This window comes from Odontesthes bonariensis, chromosome 14, assembly GCF_027942865.1.
Source record: "Odontesthes bonariensis isolate fOdoBon6 chromosome 14, fOdoBon6.hap1, whole genome shotgun sequence".
NCBI lineage: Eukaryota > Metazoa > Chordata > Actinopteri > Atheriniformes > Atherinopsidae > Odontesthes > Odontesthes bonariensis.
In genome coordinates this window covers 26083084-26102784 of record NC_134519.1, presented here as the reverse complement: position 1 = coordinate 26102784, position 19701 = coordinate 26083084, and the positions used below count along the sequence as shown (strand labels likewise).

Here is a 19701-nt window from a genome sequence, read left to right as displayed (position 1 = left end):
TGCATGTGTATCTTTAACAAGACAGTATTACAACACAATGTCTTGCATGTAGTTATTAAATACCAATTATTACATGGGCTATTTTACAGGATTTTGTTTTGATTTTAGTCCCTTGAAGAACTCGGCCACAGTCGCCATTTTTAGTATAATGATATTAGCATAATCTGCTTGCCGTCAAAGGGGAAAAAGTTTGTTTTTGCCTACTCCTGTTCAGTCAAATGGTATTTATTTATTGTGGTTGGAAAAAAAAAAGAGCAAAAGCTGCTTAAACACTTCTATCTCAAACGCAAACATATGCACACTACTTAGCACATCAAACATGTGTAAGTATTTGACACCCATACAGCGCTAATGAGGATATACATACACACAGACCCATGCCACACACATACGTTGGCATCAGTGGAATCCGTGCCTTCGCTTTAGCTACTGAGCAGATTAGTGCAGCACAGCAGCAGAGTACAGCGAGCATCCTCATGCTTCATGCTGCTTCATGCTGGTGATGCTCGCCAGTGTTCATGTTAATCTTTATGGTTTTGATTTTTCTGCATGCAGCTTTTGGGGACTGTGCGTGTGTTCCAGAATCGACATGTCTCAAAAGGGTATCTGAAATAGAAAAGTGATGAAATATTCAAAGGTGTCAATCGAGAAGCCTGCCTCAAACAAAAGCCTCTCAACTTTATGTCCAAGTTAGTGACAGAAAAGGGAATGAACAAGCGGGAGCAAATCTATTCCAGTCAGAAAGTGCACCACTGCGTGCGTCGAGTATCCACGGATATGCTGCTTACTCGCGCACGAGGTCACAAGGCAGATGTTAGCCTAGCATGTGCGTGTTCATTCAATTCTGAATATCATAGATTTAAAAATGCAAAGACGGAGGTCTTCTTATGACACCCCATTACTGTTCATTACACAAATGCCTCCACCTCTTCCTTCCCACATCAGATGGATTTGGTTAAACCTTCCATGTTTGCCATCCGAGTGATAATGCTATACGAGGACTGTTGATTGCCCAAAAGCTCCGCGACCCCAATGAAACACACCTAAAGCGTCAAACATCCCCAGGCTTTGAACACGCACATTTGGCTTTGTGTGCATATTCGTGTGAGTGTGAATCCATGTGACACAGCCCAGCAGCACGGATCCCTCCAACAGGGATGTGTTTTATACGTGAGTGCATATATGCAAATACTCAACCAAGATGAGCCTATACCAGGCACATAGGCACAGCCTGGACTGTTAACTTCATATCACATTTTTAATAATGCGCAACCACCAACTATATGGCCATACAGAGTTATTGGCTGTTTTTTAAAATGACTTTTCAGCCCACTGTCATCCAGAGTCGCTCCTCCGGCCGTGAGCTGCTGACTGTCCCATGCAGTGGATACTAACCGCTGGCACTGAGATTCCGCTTTTTTAATAATCGCAAACAAGCAAAAATTCTTTCCCCCCTCATGCCTTTTGTGGTTTGATTCCGTCTGCTGGCAAAAAGGTGACATCAACAAAGATGAAAGAAACCGCCACTGTTGACAGGGGACAGCTCAAAAACTCATAAATTCCTAGCACTCAATATTTGTGCTCTCAAATAACACTTTGTGGACCTGGCAAATGCAGTAAAGTGCCAAAGAGCAGCAGCAGGGAACAGTACAGTGGCTGTTCCGTGTATGCACAGTTGCTGAACGTATGCATTACTGCTGCCACCGGGGTACCAAATGTTTCAAGTCACATTTTGGGTGAAAAAAATAAAGGTTTTATCTCAGTAATTAAAGCTATAGTAGGCACATCAGTGCTATCATGGCCAAAAGTGAATTAATCAAGGGTGCATTAAAAATTAAACAGCACTTTAGAAAGAGAGGTGTGAGAGTTTTGGCTGTTGTACAAGTAACCCCTGCCCTCCTGTCTTCAGACTTACTGGAACACCCAGGAGCATGAAGTTTACATTTCACAGAACAGAGTGCGCTCGGCCATTTTTTTTTGTCATTCTCTTTTCTTTGCGAGCGCCGTCATGTGTAGCAGTCTATGCATTTTGGCCTTTTGGCACTGGAAATGAAATGGTCTGAATAATAAAACTACAAATGCCTGAGAAACTTTAGGAAAGTGAGGCTGCATCTAAAATCAGCAGTGAAGCATTTTATACTGTTGTGCTTTGGCTATTAGGCCAGAAGATGTGCTTGTGCGACTCTGTTGTCTCATCAGTTTGCTCTACACTGTCATTAACTAGTTTACCATTCCCTCCTTTCTTACCTTTCAAAAAAAAACATGGACATGTTTGGTGCTGACACAAACAGGAAGCATCTATTCACATATATTTCCTCTGGTTAGGGACTCAGAAACTAGACTCTAGTTTTACACTAAGCTGATTAACCTGGCCCTGGGAAGGACACAACTGGTTTTGTTAGTCCTACCAAAACTAGGCTTTTAAAATGTTTGTAGATATGTTAGTCAGACCCAAACCCCACAAAATTCAGCTTCTCAAGCCCTGACTAACATACCCTTATAATGTGGTTGGGGTTTGAATGTATTTGCTAAGTTAAATGGCCTCACTGAGTTGAACTGTGGTAACATTTACATTTCTTTCTTTCTTACCAACTTTGTTTTTGGATGTAGTCAGTGTGGCTTAGATGTCCAAATGATTCTAATTTGGGTATGCCAGTTAAGATGTGGAATGGGGGAGATGTATCAGCCACATTGAGAAAGCATCACTGATGATATTTTCTTTTGGAAAGCTATTAAAAAAAAGCTTAAAGGCAGCCTGAACAATCTAAAATGACTTGTTGGCCGAGGCTGGCTGCTCAGTGTGATTGGCTAAATAAGGTATGATGCGTTAATCTTTGGTTGCTTTGGATAACTGTATGCATGTAGAAACGGAAAGCGCAAATGTTCTGAGTGAGAGGGAGTTGAGCAACTGCCAATCACTGATCCTTGCTTATTCTATTTGCCGGAGGAAGAGTAGAAGATGTGTAATTATCTAGAGACTTCGCTGCCTCCGCGGGAGGAAGGCGGATTTTCACACGATCTGCAATTCCATGATTTACAAGACTATGATCACGAGAGAGAGGTTTTAAGCTAACCTGTGGCAGACTGTGATAAACAAAGGGTTCATCCACTCAGCAGCTTGCCAAAGAAGATAGTAGGTGGTACGGTTTGATAAACTATTACTACAGAGGCATTAGCAGACAAGCAGATGAGCCTGAGACCCATCAGGAATGTCATTTTTTCAATTCAAGACCACCAGAGACCATTCTTCAGCTGTAAATTTAGGTCATTTTGGCCTGCGTGAGCAAACAGCCCATGTGCTCTTATTCATAAGGAGGACGGAATCTGATGTGAAGATTGAATTCACCCAGAAGTTGAGAGGAGACAGAGAGTTAGACAGGAGAGGGTGAGACAGGATGAGATGAAGGGAGGCAGTGAGAGAGCCTTCAAAGTGTCTTTTCTAATGCAGGTCAGGATTAGAGTGAGATATAAGGGTCACAGAGCATGAGAGGACGGGAAAGGACAGAGGCCGGAATAACATAGCGGGATAAAAGCAAATGGCTGTTTTAAAACGGGAGGACAAGGAATTTCATTTAACTCGACCTCAGCTTTCCTTCCGCTTTTTCTCTCTGCTCTCTTTGTTTAGTTTCTGTTCCAAACTGACATTCATACCGGTTGCAATCACATTCTCTCTTTTTCCCATACAAAAGAATTACATTGTATAACACGTGGGATGTAAACTGGGTTACAAAACGCCTTCAAGGCCATGAAAAGAAAAACTCTTTACATGAAGAGTGACTGTTGGAGAAGAACGTGGTGATATTAAAGTAGCTTGACAGAAATGAAAGCATATAAGAGTTGGATTCTCTCTAAGTCCAACTCCTCTCACTAACGCAATCACAAGAACAAAAGTTGGCACCTTATGTTTCTGGAGACAACAGATACATGTCATCTCAACATTTCTGAACCAGAAGAGCCCAGTTCTACTCAAGTAACATCACTCACTGAAGATTACTTACGTCATGGTTTTAACTCGGTCGAACGAGTTGCTCTCACAAAACATAAACTAGAAAAGGAGATGCTGGAAGATTGCATCCTTTGATGTTGCTCATCTCCCTTTCATGCTATTTTAGATCTTCTCCTCTTTTTTTCTTTCCCCATCAGGACAAGGACTGCTGTCCCAAAGCGTTTTGCAGCTCAACAGCCAGGATGCCTATGCAGCAGCTGGCTACCATAGTAATCAAGGGATGGCACTTGGGGAAACGGTGTCGGCCCGCAGCGGCCATGTCGGAGGGGCAGTTCATAGCTACAATCAGGTGCGTGTTTCTTTTTAATCGTCATTTTATTTTCTCATACCTTCCTTTTCCTCTCTACTTCTTTGTCCTCTTTTCTCCTCATCTTCATGCCTCTCTTACCTGTCCCCATTCAGGTTTGTTCCTCACCCCCCTCTCTGTTGCCATTGTCCACTGTGTCTGCCAATATTTATATATCTGCACCCTCCCCCTTTCCCTCACTGGTCTAATATTTTCCACTCTCTACTCTAGGTGACATCCAGTCGTGCAACTGCCCAGTTAGTGGGCACAGACTTGCCCTCTCAGTCCCAGAGAGACTCATTTGCCCAGCAGGCCCTCAGCAGCGCCTTCCACATGCCAACAGAGGGCGGACCAACACCTGGTGGACCGTCCATGTATTACTCCTGCGCCACTTTGCCTGCACAGGTACAAATCTCTGAAGACGCTGCTGTGTTGCCTCAGTTGTTGTCTGACACACACAGTGTTATAGCCGGTAAAAACCTGATACAACCAAAGAATATTTAGAGGTTTCATGTGTTGAGTGTATCATGTCTCATACACTTAATAATGTCCTGAGAATCAAATAATCACCCCTGAAGGGTTGAAATGCTTCTCCATAAACTCTGTAGTTTCCTATTTTGCAAAGAATAGTAGTGTCCTCATCCTGTACACATTTTTTTTTACATTCAGTTCAACAGCTGGTTATGAAACAGTCCATATTATAAAGAAATGTCTTTAACTACACTAACTGTCTGAACTTGGTGCCCATTTGGCCACCCGTTAAACAAAGAGAAGAAGCTGCCATTCATATGTTTCAGAGCCTTTTTTCAAACCTAACAGCAGCGAGTACTACATGTGGACATTTTTGGTGATGATTTTCCTTGTTATTGCTACTTTTTCTGCACTGCGAGTGACTCGTTTTCTGGGTTGGGTTCGATTTAAGCATTTAAGAACACACTAAATCATAGAGGTTTCTCATTTTTTTCAATCTAAACAGTTTTTACATCACTTTTCAAGAGTACAGCATCAGTTTCCTTCCGTCCACACTTGCAAACCCAAATGAACTTAAGTTCTGCAACTGCAAGAAAATATCATTTCAACTTATTTCCCCATGACACCCAAAAAACATCTTCAAAATTCTGATGGAAGTTAATCTTTACTCGCAGTTAACATTTCATGTTCATTGGTTTTTTAAAGTTCATAGTCATCCCTTCATGTTTGGCCTGATAACCCTCAGCTCTTCATCTGCAGCCTATCAGAGATTAGCGCTTCTGCTCTCTGGTTTCCCTGCCCCAGGGGGAGTTGTTAATCTCTCTGAAAATAATGACATGAATAGAAAAAAGAAGATGAATTTTTAAACTGACGCTCCCCTTCTAATGAGGTGCAAATCATCCTCTGCATTACAGCGTGTGAGCTCTCCTCTGCAGGCGGTGGGATCCCCTACCAAGCTGCAGCGCCTGGGATCAGCCTCTGCCGACATGCCCAGCTACGCCACGCTACAGAGAGTGTCCTCGCCCAAACAGTCACCCAGCCGACTCGCCAAATCTTACAGGTTGGTTCGATCTCCGCCTGACTGATTGAGTTACCTTGGCTCTGTTACAGGAAACAGATTAGGTGAGAATTATGCCAACCCCAAGGCACAAAAGAATACATCTGAGGAAGATCATTATGGTTGTGGAATAACACCAATGACTCGAAAATTACTTTGCACGTCTGGCTTTAGAAGATACATCCAGGCCGGTAATCTGTTTCAGTTAGTTGGAGCAAAATTCTTCTGCTGGTATTAGTCACACCAGAGCAGATACTTTGTAGCAGACTGTTGGTGGGCCAATCTTTCCAAGCTCATACTGTGTAGCCAAATGTGGTTCAAACCCACAGAATTTAATTTTAGTTTCATGCACAGGTCCCAGAATTTCCAAAAATACCAAATATGGTGCGCGGATATCTGGGAAAATGCATATGGAATATATATGCAATACTTCTGAGATACTTCAGAAAGTATTTTGTGGGTCAACTGCCTTCGCAGCACAATATTTGGCCAAATTCAGAAATCAGTGGTTGTTTAGGAACTCACAGCACTTTGGCAAGGTAAGGGAAAGATTTACACTTTTTTTTGTTAATGCTGAAAATGTGGAGCAAGTGCAGAAAGAGTTTTTCTTATTAATGTTTAACTGAGATCATAATCTTCCCGTGACTTTAAACAAATCGCTTCTAAACCAAATTGCATTTAGGACTCGATCTACATTTAAGCAGGACTGTCGAGCTTTCTCGACTCTTTTTAAACAGGTTTTTTGTAAGTGTCGTCTTTACTTTCGAACAGATATACCTGATCAAAATCCTCCGGAGCCACCCAGTGTATGAAATATCATATTTTCACAGCTAAATATCATATTTTAAGTCAATTTTTTCTATAATTTGCATTCTGACTGAAGCATAATTTCTTGGAATGAGCCCTCTCATGCTTTCATTTCATCCCTCCCACAGCACCTCATCGCCCATCAACATGGTAGCATCAGGCGCTGCCGGTTCCTCCTCTCCGCTTCCCATGGCTGCCTCTCCCGGGGGAAACCACAGCTCGTCGCCCATCCACCAGCTCAGCTCGGTCGTGGGAAGCTACGCCACACTGTCGCCCACCAAGCGCATGCTGCATCACATCGGAGCAGACGGCTACAAGATTTCCCACGAGCTTTATGCCAACGCAACCCTGCAAAGGCCTGGTAGCCTGGCAGGTAGAGGTCAAGACTATTTCATTACTACTTTCTCTGTGTGCTTGTTGGTCATGTCATGGAATTACTTTTAGGAATCAGTTTGTTTAGTTTCTCATTGACATCCACCTGCTATCATTGTGTTATTTTACGATAATTAAAACATATGTATTGTGTGCTCGTATTTGTAACACAAGTGGTCTAATTTGTTGTTTATTGAGAACATTTCCATATAAACTGAATTAGTAAATCTAAGCTCCATCACTATATGTTCTCCAGGCTCCAGAGGTTCCTACAGTAGCCAGCACAGTCACCTGGGCTCTGAACTACGGCCCCTTCAGTCCCCCGAACACCACATCGACCCGATCTACGAAGACCGAGTCTACACCAAACCCAACCTAAGAGGACAAGGTGAGAGGACATCAGTTGGCAGAGGTTAACAGAACAAGACTGGGGGCATAGACAAGGGGGTTTGACCACAGAATAAACACTTGATAGACATAAAATACCGTTATCACATATGAATTTTATTATAGTTCTGAGAGCGAGTACAACTCAAAATAAAATAACATTTATTCAGTGTCCTCTGTAGCAGTGATAGGAAGAAGAAATGCACCCAATCTTTCCACAGCGGTTACCTCAGCTTTGACAAAGCAAGAACTTGGGCTTGGAGTTTATATTTAGTTTAGCTTGAACTACTTTTGGGTAGTTGGTCTCTGCAGTCTCCGTTTTCGGAATCAGGAAGGATTTCAGATGGGGTGCCAAGCAAACAGCTACTAATACTATTAATACTAATACAGAAGAGCAAAACTTCACCAGCTGAAATGGCTCAAAGCTCAACGTTCTTCAGCTGAGAACAGGGTGACTACGAACACAACTGTCTGCAGCAAAACTGGTGCGAAGTGAAACTTCCATTTTATTCAGGCTAAACTTACTGCAAACGCACAGTACTGCACAGAAACACACACATCACTTAGAACGGAGGTATTCAACTCTTGCATACCACTGTAAGCCACAGCTTAAAGGTCCACCGTGTCAAATGTAGTTTAGACAGTTTAGTGGCAGAAATGTATATGATGACAATCATAATTTCATTTCCATTAGTTTAGAATAGCATGGGATTGAGAATTGTATTTAGGGGCATAAAAGGGGCAATTTATGTCCTAAAGATCTGTGCTTATGCTTGTTCCTCTACATGCCCTTTACCATGTTAGACTGCTTCAGTGGTTTTTGTGGCCATCATAGCTTTTCCTACATAAAGGGGAGCTAAATGAATGGGAGTCAGCAGAATATATCCGTGAAGCAACCACCAAAACAGCCCTTGGTGTTTTGAAGCCCTGGTTTGAAGCCATTGGTCTTGTTGTGGCCATAAATGACCATAGATACAAAAGAGAGGAGCAGTAGTGGTACTTTAATGCTGACTAAATCTAATTTGGCGATGAAAAGATTTTCAGAAGGGCCACCAATACACTGATCTAGCTAATGACGTCATAACAACAGTCGACATACAATTTAATGGAAAAAAATGTGAACCTTCTGCAGCATTTGCATGTTTTGGAATCAGTTCCTAGCAGTCATCGGTGGTGTTGCATTTTAAGGCATTTTAAAATGGTGAGAAAACAGACTAGGAGTAGGAGTAGAGGATGCCTCAATTACATCTTTTTGTTTAAACACCAAAGGGATGTGCACGTGTCATATATCTATTCTTTGACTTCTTATCATTTTAATAATACCCAGCCACATGTTTCAGCAAGTGAATAGGTTATTGATTTTAATCTTGATGTAGATTTTGGAGACTGCATTGCTGATTTTCCAACATAGGTGACTCAGATGTTGAGAGTAAATGACTTTCCATTAGAATGTCTCTCTTCCACTGCTGGCTCTCCTCAGGGCTCGGTCTGTCTCGTCTTTCACATCAGTGACTGTAGAAGCAGTGTGAGAAGAACAATTCACTGAGGATACAATGATAATCAAATTGCTCTGTGAAGATTCCTTGCGTCATGAGCAAAACCCCTTGAGGGATATCTTTGACTTGTAGGTTCTCCACACGGCCAGGTCTACGACAGATTTCGCCATCCCCACCTTTTACTTTAAAACTCTTTCCTTGGGTCTTGGATAAGCTTTGGATTCACAGCAGCCTGGACTGAGCACAATAAAAGGATATTGTTCATTTATTGTGCAGCAACCTTGCTTAGCATGGACATGTAAATTTTGAGATTGTTTAATAGTGTTTTATAGATTATGGGCACAGAGGCCTGATTTTTATAAAAGACTAGAACTGAACCAATTAAGTGAAATTGCAGTTCTACGTCACTGCATTAACCTAAAGTTTTTTTTTTTTCTCATAACATGGCAATTTATAAATGACTTACCAGGCATTAGTTGTGCATTATAAACCATTTACAAAGGTGCCCTTGGTAAAAGGAAGAAGAAGGCAAATTAAGGAAAATCTGTTGGGCATGCTATAACGCTCACTCTGCAATAATGACACGAAGATGACTATCGGACAAAATAAAACTATAAATAGCTGCATTGTCTTCTAAATCACACCCTGAACCTTCACTATTGAAAGTGAGAAGAACAAGTCACCGCAGGATACTGTTGAAGAAAAGAGGAGAAAAAAAAGACAAACAGCATGAAAAGAGGAGAAACAAATACACCCGGTCCCACTCAGACATTTGTTGTTTAATGTTGTCGTGGTATATACAAAGCTAATACACATAAGAGATTCTCTTGTTCCATCTGATCGTGTAGCCCAATTTACCAGATCAGGTAGGTAAATCCAATTGGGGTCTCAATGGCAATTTGTCTCTCAGTCACAGTCTGTTAACTAATTAGTTTCAAGACTGAAAATTAATCTCAATTAATCCCATGGGTGTTAGCCTGGGTGCTTTGCAATCAACATAAATCAACCGTGTCCTAAAAGGCTGTTGATGCTGTTCCTCCGGTTTGGTCGCATCGGTGTTGCTGTGGAAAGAAATGCAGAGGGAGAGACAAATGCTACAGCGCCGCAAAGAGCTTCATTCCAAGCTATAGAGTTTCAGACAGATTATTTAAAGGATTTGAGGTCGTATTTGTTATGCTGGAGCTCGCTGATAGGCCACTTTGACGGATCAAATGAGCTCAATCATCCACACTTCTGTGCCTGCAAGTGAAAGTCACGATAGCGGCGAAACACCACATTATCTGTCAAATGCAGTTTTGCTGTTGCTGCCTGGCCATTTTAAGGTCAATTTAATTAGTTTCAACATGATGAACAGAATCGGGAACAAACAGGTGATGCTCAGGCCTTGTTGAGGTGCCTGTACTTTGTTACACACGAAGAAATGAACCAGCTCGCTTCCCTCAAAACAAGGCATTGTACCAATGATGCAAAGGGCCTTTACAGTTCTGTGTTTTGCAGTTTTTTTTTGTGTCTTAATAAAAGGATTCGAGCAACCGATCGAGCTCCTGCTTTGTGGAAAAAAGAAAGGAGAAATATGGTAAACAGCAAATGCATTACTAAAGCAAAAAAAAACAAATAGGTGAATAAGATCGGTCCAACAAAAGTCAGCATATTTAAAGTTATGAGGTTTTAAATGTGTTTAATTCCAAAAAGAAAAAGAATAGGTTCCTCTGTGATATTCTTCTGATGACTCAATATTGTGACGCGTAATTTGGTCTACGGCTAAAAATGTCGCAATTTCACGATAAAGATTAAAGAATTGTACAGTAGCTACAGTCCTCTTCTGCGTTACAGCTCAATGTTGCGTTACGCTACGCATAACCGCTGCCTACAAAAATGTGTCAGATGTTAGCTTAGCTCTTCCATCAGATTTCTTCCTGATTGTCCAAACTGAGAGTGCTCTGACTGCTGTCTGCTGCTGGTAAGATACTGAAGTTCCTCACACAATTCCACTTGAAAAAAGGTTAAGACAGTGTTGAACCACTGATGGCTGCTATGGACTGACTCTCATTTACATTCTGAAAACATCCGAATTTGCCGCTAAATCATCAAATCAAATCAAATCAAATTTATTTGTATAGCACATTTCATGTACAAAACAATTCAAAGTGCTTCATATAAAATAAAAGCATTGCAGCTGGGAGTGGAAGAACCATTAAAAATACATAAAGGAATATAAAGAAAAACAATTAAAATAATTTAAATGAATTTAAAAAATAAGCAACAGTCCAGATAAATTAAAAGATACCGTGCAGATTTCATGCATGAACAAATGTTTTTAACCTGGATTTAAAAATGCCTACATTTGGTGAAAGTTTAATCTCCACTGGCAGTTTGTTCCACTTATTTGCAGCATAACAGCTAAATACTAAGTTAATAATTTATTTCCAATAATCCATTAAGGTGTCATTAGTTAGATTCACTCCTTATCAGCTGGTGGTCTTTCTGAAAATTAAGTCACTTCTGACTCCAGAAAGAGAAAATGGCACTGAAGCTCTGGCCATTGTTTATTTACAGTGTGTATTGCATTACAGTTTAATTCTTTTTTTTTATCTTGTGCTCACCCTATTTCAAATGTATTTTGGAGCAACTATGTTTATATGTCATCATAGATGAGCCCTTTTACAGTAGCCTGCCAAGTTTTATATGTGTCATTTTTATTTTACCCCCTTTTTTTTTAAACACTTATCTTTAATTTGTCTGCTTCTGTCTGTTTAAGTTAAATTACTGTGATTTTATTTTACAATTGAGAAATAAGATCAATTGGTGAGTTGACCTTTTTTCTCCTGAAGTTACCCCACCTGATCAGCTGAAGTTGTCTCTGTAGTTTGCTTTTATTCATTTGTTTTTTTTTTATCTTTCCCCTTTGTTCCATCGGTGCTGATGTTGTTGCTTTCTGCTACCCCTGCTTGTTTATACGCACCCTCGTGTCGGGGCTCGTGTTTGGCTGTGATTTCTTCTTCCTCCACTCCCCGCCCACTCAAATCCTGCGGCTCAAACCCCAGTGGTGAACCAGTTGTACCAAGAGGTCCTCAACTATCTGTTTTATCCCTACACTCCTCTTCCCACTCTAGCCCCGTCTTCTCCCGGTGTTGATCCAATCCCCTTGCAGCGAACGGGAAGTCAGAGCGCCACCGCCACCTTTCAGAGAGGCAGCTTTGCCACAGGAGGCGGGGTGGCTGACTACGCCAATCCGTACCGCACTCTGCAGTTCTGCCCCTCCACCGAGTCGCCCTATAGCAAGTCAGGCCCCGCCCTTCCCCCCGAAGCTTCTCTAGGCCGGTCTCCGTCAGTGGACAGCATCCAGAAGGACCCAAGGTGAGAACAAACATGATATTTGTGTGTAGTTATGGGTTCTGGTTTGTTGATGAAGCCCTTTGCTCTGCTCCCTTTCCACTTTCACTGAACGTACTGAGGGCCAGATTCACCAAAGTAAATGTGATTATTCAAGAAAATATACCAGAAAGTGTTACCTGGCGAACATTAGGCTTTAATGCTCATTGCGTTCAAATATTATCCAACATAAATTCAGTGCCAGAGCTAGGTGTTGCTACAACAGTTTGTAGTAAAAGTTAAATGTCAGGATTTGACATTCAGATCCAGTGAAACTGGCTGAATCTGGGCTTTAGTATGAAACGCACATCACGCCACATCTTTCACCGTCCTCTCCAGTTTGCCTGTCGTTGGGGCTTGTTCACACTGTTCAAATGCACGTTCTGTGCAACTGGTCGACACATTGGATGTGGAGAGTCTGCCCCATGTGTGCTTTTAGTGGAGCACAGCTCCGTGTACCAGTGTGGGTGTGTGATAGAGAGGCAGTGACAGACAAAGAAAAAAAAAAAGATAAATGCACACAAAGGCAGCTTAAAAGCTGTTTTGTTTTTTTCCCCCACTCTTTTTTTCAGCTGAATCAAGTTTGAAACACTATTCCAAATGTGTCTTTGAATTTTCTCTGTCTTAGCCTTCTTTATTTCTGACTAATGACTTCACAGACCACCTGTCAAAGATAGACACAGCCTCATTGAAGATGAAGTGTCTCTTTGTGACGTTTCAGCTCAGGTGTAAGCTGCTATTATACTTTTTTCCCCCCAAATACAATATTCCTAATGAGGCTGTCACTCTGCTGAATTGCTCATCGCTGCATAGTTCAACAACCGGAAACTCCGAATTGTCCCTGTGTCATTGGGACAGGTGACTCCTGTCCCTGCTGTTATCATCGCTCTTTCCTTCACCCATCGTCCACGTGGTTATTTCTCTGTGCACATTGCGCTCACATTGTGTGTTTGCTCACTCTTTTTGTAGCTTCAGCACATCTGCCCCGCTACATTAAAGGAACTGACTTGCGATGCATGGCATTCTGCTTTATGTTCACCACATGCACACTCAACATCTGTGCTATTACCATTTGTAGCTGTCTCAGAAGCTTGTTCTCCTTGTTGCATTAAAGGGAGGGTCCCTCCAAAGGTCATAGCCATACAGTAAGAGCACGATCCATTAGGACATTATCAATATGTCAAAAAGATCATTCTGATGTGATTCTATATCTTTATCTTTGTAAACAAATCCCATTCAACAAGACCTAAAACAACTTTTTGTCAGTGCTTCTCTGTATATTCTTTAACTTCTTGACATTTTCTGTGACACCCCAAGCTACTGAATTAAATAACTTTAAAAGCTAGACACAAGTATGTTAAGTATTTCATTACATCAGCTTGGAAGTAAGAGTGTTTGCCAACATTTCCGTATCTTAAATAAACTGTGCATTTCTTGGCCGAAATGAACACCGACTGAAGTAAACTGTACCTTTTCTTAAATGTAGTGTTTGTGAGATTGGCCCACATGTCAACATAGCTTTTGAGTGGTGGGGGGGAGTTGACAGTGGACTTCCACCACAGACTGTGACACAACATAACCAAGTCCGAGTCAATATTACCCCATATTCTAGTTTCTGTCTGTCAATGTTGGTTTGGGTTAGAAATCAATAAAAATGCGGTTAGGGTTAGGGACTTAAAAAAAATAGTTTGGCTTTGATATTAGCCATGCTAACTGGTTCACATCACGTTACTGGAATGCTTCCCTTTACAAAACAGCAGGCGATATAAAATGCTACCATGTCACAATTTTCACACCTTTATAGTGGCCTTGCTGTATTTTGGACAGTGTCGTTTTCTTGTGAAACTGAGCTGTAGCACTACTTAGATTATCATGTACTTCATATATTCAAGATATATTTCATGGCATCATAGGATGCATTCTAAAGTTATAGGATAGGTTGAATAACTGAAATGTGTGTATTTATAGTAGCTTTGTTTTCTAAAATATTTTCAAGTGAGTAACAAAAATGCATTCAACACATTAGAGTAGATGCCAAATTTGTACAAGATATATGTATAGCCTGTAAAATATATCTAAATTTAACCGTACCCAATTATAACCAGTCTACACATAACAGGCTTAACATGGCTAGTCATTTGCTAACTAGCGAGCTACTCAACTGCCAGTCTTGATGTTCTTTCTTTCTTTTTTTTTTCTTTGATACAGTTGGTTACCTACTTCCAGTCAGTAGAATGAAAAGAATAGAAGACACTATTCTCCGTCACTCTCTGAGTTTTTTTTTTCATCCACGCCATCATTCGCCAGCTACGTTGACTTACAGGCCACCTAAAAACCAAACCAACCACTAGCTAAACGTACAGTTTAGTCTATAAAAGCAACAAGAAAATGGCTTTTTTTCTTTTGTGCTAAGACCCTCTCTTTACTTGTCATATACTGCCATCGTCCCACCAATCGCTCTGAGTGCATGTCCTTCACCCTGCCCACCTCTTCTACCATTGCCTGTTAACTAAATGTTAAGAGAGAAAGATGAGTCTAGTGGATACACATTTTTCTATTTACTAATCATCACTATTATGACAATTATTGAATAATTTGATGCCAGACAGCCAACATATACCTCTCTCTTGTGTCTCTCTGCCTGTCCCCCTTCGATAGGTACGACCCTGAATTCCTTGTGTGGAATCAAAATCAAGCCGAGCAAAGAATGACAAAGTAATCCAACTATTTATTTATACATATGTACATTTTGTCTATCTATTTTACCTTTGTCTCATTCACTGAATCTCTCCATCATCTTTATATTGCACCAATATCTGATGCAGTTGTTAATGTTAAAGGCACCATGACAACATCTCACATTTGTATCGTCACCCATGTAGTCGTTTATTAAACAGGGATCACTTCTATTTTTTAGTTCTAACTATATTCTAGACTGAGGGGTAGATCAGGGTTCATTGCAGCATCTAAAGTACATTCCCTCTGACCTGAAAATGCAACGGAAGAAGCTGGGATTTCTCTTCAAGACAGACAACAAATTTAAGTAACTAACTAGCAGTAATTCAATTATTGATTGGTTTGTTTGTAATTTGTAGACAATTATTAATTTGTTTATTAATGTCAATATTCCTCATTCTCTCCTTTGGCTTTTCATCTATCCATCCATCCTTCCATCCATGTACCGGTATCTACTTGTTGGTTAATTCAGTCATTCGTTTGTCTTCATTGTCTGTTCAGGTGATTTCGTGGCCTGTCTTGTGTTGGCTGTGTTCATGTGGCTTGCCCAATTTTGATTTCAGCGCCGAAATTAGATTTTTTTTTTTTTTAATTTTTGGCATAGCGCTACTGATGTTTTGCATCTCCAGCAGATGGCAAATACTTGTCCAAAACGTTCAACATGTGCCTTATGTGACCGTCTACCCAACAACACTGGCATACATTGGCGAGACTTGAAGAAACTCTGTGTCAGTTAACAATGTGGGCCCACCACAACGAAATTGGATTAATCAGATGGACAAATAATCCCGGGTTTATTGACCATAAAAGTCACAGAATTCACACACTCCCAGACCACACATCCATTTTTTTTCCAAGCAGTGAAAAATACCTTTTTGGTTGATGATTTTATGGCATAAAAAAAAAGAGACTGACACCATCAGTGTTATTAACTTGGCAGTTTGGTTGCCATGTTTGGTTACTTTTCAAACCCACTGGTGACTTTTTTTTTCTTTTCTTTTTTATTAAATGGACAAAACTATAACCAACTCTAGCAACTTTAAGGACAGACATCTGCAGTAGGCTACTACTCTGCAAACGCAAGGTCTCACACATTGTTTATGCTCGCCGTGTTCACCCTCTAACACGGCATCAAGCCAAAACTGATTTCACGGTAGGTAGCGCTGCGGGAGCTTTGGTGTAGTCTTTGCTCTTCGGGCATGCCTCAGTTCTTGTGACCTGGCACACGCTGGCGAGGGGTGCATTTGCGCATTTAAAAAAACAGGACAGGCTGTAGAGAATATTGTGTGACCCCGGTCCATCTTTACAGGCATCTGTACAACCCATCAAGACCCAAGAACGCGCAAAAATGGTAAATGTCACAAAAACATAAAAAAAAACTGCTTAAAAGCGAAACAGCGATGTTAAAACTGTGTAATTAGATTCGCATGTTGTACTTTCTGCGTGACTTCTGAAGCTAAACTTCTTCACTGCACTGTGCGGCGAGCATAACTGCAGCTTCAACCTGCTGTTGGAACACTTCCCTCCACTCTGCTCGTGGCAGAGAAAAGCAGCACCTGTGCATTGTTTCCCCCGTGGTGCATTAGGATGCTATGGACTTGTGAGAAAACATTTCAAACATTCTGTTGCTTTTTTTTTTTTCATCTCTTGGAGATTATTGTGCATGTAAATGCAACCAAAATCACTGCATGGATCATAGCAAAGCCGAATAACATTTTGAAATTGCTTTGAGAGTGACCACAGGTGAACACCTAGTTGTAATGGCCTGCTAATCAGTCACACCTTTAGACCATCTGTCATCCTTTGACAAAAGAAACAGAGAAAATTGTGAATGAGAGCATCTTTGTTGGGAATTTGGCTATATCAATATACAATATACCATGTGAGAGACACAAACAGATATAAAAGGCTGATTCAAAGCAGAATGCAAATATGTAGTGATGAAATTAGCATTGTATATTAGCCGTTGGCTGTTTTCTGATTAAATGCCATCAGAAATAAAATAACACATTTAAATCTACCAGTTGCAGGGAAATTGCATTAACTAACTGTCATGGCAGAGAGACAATGTTAACCAACCGTACTGGTTGAAACACATTAGTTAACAACGCTGACAGAGACACAGTGTTAACTAATGGTACTGGTAGGGAAATGCTTTTCTGCTAAAGCAGGAGCATATCATTAGCTAACATGCTGAGACATGACTTTAGCTAATGATCATCAAATAGACATGATATTACCATTACATAAGCTGCGCTCATCCTGGAAATAAGATAATAATTAATTAATCTGGTTTAAGATACTTTTAAAGATTAACTATGGGCTAATTAACTACAGTAAGTGGAAACAAGACATAAATGAAAAAGCATTTCTTATTGCACTGATGTTGTCTGCATCAGCACAGTGAAAAGATGAGAGGGTATAGGGTCATTGTCACCATCTGCAGCTGCCTTCCTAATCATACCTTTATCCTCTGTAAGCTTAAATAAGTATCATTTAGCTGATTTGTCAAGACACGCACTGGTGCAATCTAGCAAATCAAGGCACATTACGGTGAAGACAGCCTCTTATGTACACCAACGCATGTCCTCCCTCAGGCTGCCGGTAATTTATGGAAACATTCACACTAACACCGAGACAGATTTGTGCTAGACAGGATCTGACCTGATCATATAAGTGCCTTGTTTTATTTCACGTACTTAACACGTTGGGTACGCTGTGTGTGTGTGTGTGTGTGTGTGTGTGAGTACTCTGGTGTGCTTGCATGCACATACAAGACAGAAATTCAGTGGACCAGTCAGCCATGTCATCACACATTCAAACACACACTCTCTGGGTAACAAACATTTTCTGTTCAGTTCATTTTTATTCATGCGGTGCAGATTCACAACAAAAGTTATCTCAGGGCTCAAAAAACCTAATAAATTCCTCAATTCCTTTCATGGAGCAAGCACTTGGCAGCTGTGCCAAATTGTATGTATGGATACACTCACCACTTATTTGTTCATCTCGGAACTTCTTTTCCATGTTGACACACACTTTTACTGTATCAATAGTTGTACCTATGAATAAAATGTTCTGTACTTCTTCTACAATTACCGATATCAACATTCACTTACAGGAAAGGTGAAAGTGGCTGCAGCTAGTCTGCACTTGATGTGCTCCTGTTTTGAGCACTCTACAGATGAGTCTCTAAGCGACAGTTCAGACTTTGCTCCGACAAATTCAAAGTTATTTCATAAGCAACTCATGAGCAGCTATTAGCTAGAGCCAAGACTCACTTAATAAGGTGAAGTGTATACTGAGGGGAAATAAAAGACTTACTGTTTTGTGAATCAAATTAGAACTTAATCTCCTAATGGAAATGATATTTTTCAAAAATAAATTATTTAGAAAAAAAAACAGTTTGAAAACTTGTTGGAAAGCTGTAGGTGTTGGGCAGCAATAGGTGGGGTTGAAATAACTAGAGATCACGATGAATGCAATGCTCCTCCTTTATTCTTACCTTTCTGTCTGCAGTCTCAGGGTGCCTGTAAAGTCTGAAAGCTGCGTAAGTTGGATTCATAAATATGTTCCTGCAACCTTGTCACTGCAATATATATAATACTCTATTCCAAATAAATCTGATGAATCTTTGTCAGTCCAGAAAAGTTGCCCATTTTATCTGGCAGTGATAGGAGGACATAGTTCTTACTTCTCTCTGTTTTGCTCCTGCTCTCCATCCGTGATGTTTTCTCTTCACCGCATCGGGAGTTAGGGTCTTATACAGGGTATTGGCTTTGGAAAGCTCAGTCAGCTGCTCTCACTTGCCACTCTGTGGCATGGTTGCTAATCATACATTACAAATGTTAATTAGTGTCCGAAACACCATCAGGAATCCCTGAAGTTGCACAACACTTAAACAGATTGTTCCATAGGGTAGGGGCAGTTGAACAGAAGGCCCTATCTCCATATGTTTTTAGTCTGGTGCGAGGAACGGAAAGTAGGTCCTTGTCTGAGGAGCGCAGAAGCAGCGACTGGGAGTAGGGGTGGAGGAGATCAGAGATGTACTTAGGTGCGAGTGAGTGGAGAGATTTGTAGGTCAAAAGAAGGATTTTATAGGTGACGCATGCTTTGACTGGGAGCCAGTGAAATTGCTTTAGGATGGGGGTGATGTGCTGCCAGGGCTTGGTGTGAGTTAGCACCCTGGCAGCTGAGTTTTGAACATACTGCAACCTGTCAAGGGCCTTACTGGGTAGCCCAGACAGAACACCATTGCAGTAGTCCAGACGGGAGGAGATAAATGAGTGGATGAGGGTCTCTGTTGCTGAGTAAGATAATGAGGGCCGGAGTCTTGAAATGTTTCTCAGGTGAAAAAAGGCAGATTTAGTGATACTCTTGATGTGGGACCGAAATGAAAGGGTGGAGTCCAGGATGACACCCAGGTTCCGTACCTCTGGTGATGGAGAGATGGAACAGCCATCTATAACCAGGGCCAGATCACCAACCTTCTTAAGCAGTGGTGCTGGGCCACCACCATGAGCTCCGTTTTGGTGCTGTTAAGTTTCAAACCAAGCTTTGATTTGCTGCAGGCAGTTGTTGAGTTGCGTGGGTGGGAGCTGAGAGGAGGGGTTTATGCTGAGGTACATCTGAGTGTCATCAGCATAGCAGTGAAAACTGAGTCCATGGTTACGGATAATTTGTCCTAGGGGGAGCATGTAGATGGTGAAGA

At 41.1% G+C, this 19701-nt stretch overlaps 1 protein-coding gene across 10 annotated transcripts in view; it reads left to right on the top strand.

Moving 5' to 3' along the window:
• Nucleotides 1-19701, top strand: part of ctnnd2b (catenin (cadherin-associated protein), delta 2b) — a 150485-nt gene that overhangs the window by 80582 nt on the left and 50202 nt on the right. For 3 of the 10 annotated variants that reach the window (XM_075483767.1, XM_075483765.1, XM_075483772.1), the window contains 8 exons: nt 4144-4295; nt 4524-4697; nt 5678-5823; nt 6756-7006; nt 7256-7387; nt 11996-12239; nt 12914-12982; nt 14913-14969. In XM_075483767.1, coding sequence (XP_075339882.1) covers nt 4144-4295; nt 4524-4697; nt 5678-5823; nt 6756-7006; nt 7256-7387; nt 11996-12239; nt 12914-12982; nt 14913-14969 — 1225 coding nt within the window. The remainder of the gene's footprint in view (nt 1-4143; nt 4296-4523; nt 4698-5677; nt 5824-6755; nt 7007-7255; nt 7388-11995; nt 12240-12913; nt 12983-14912; nt 14970-19701) is intronic. The other 7 variants (XM_075483774.1, XM_075483769.1, XM_075483771.1 and 4 more) reach the window with 5 other exon arrangements.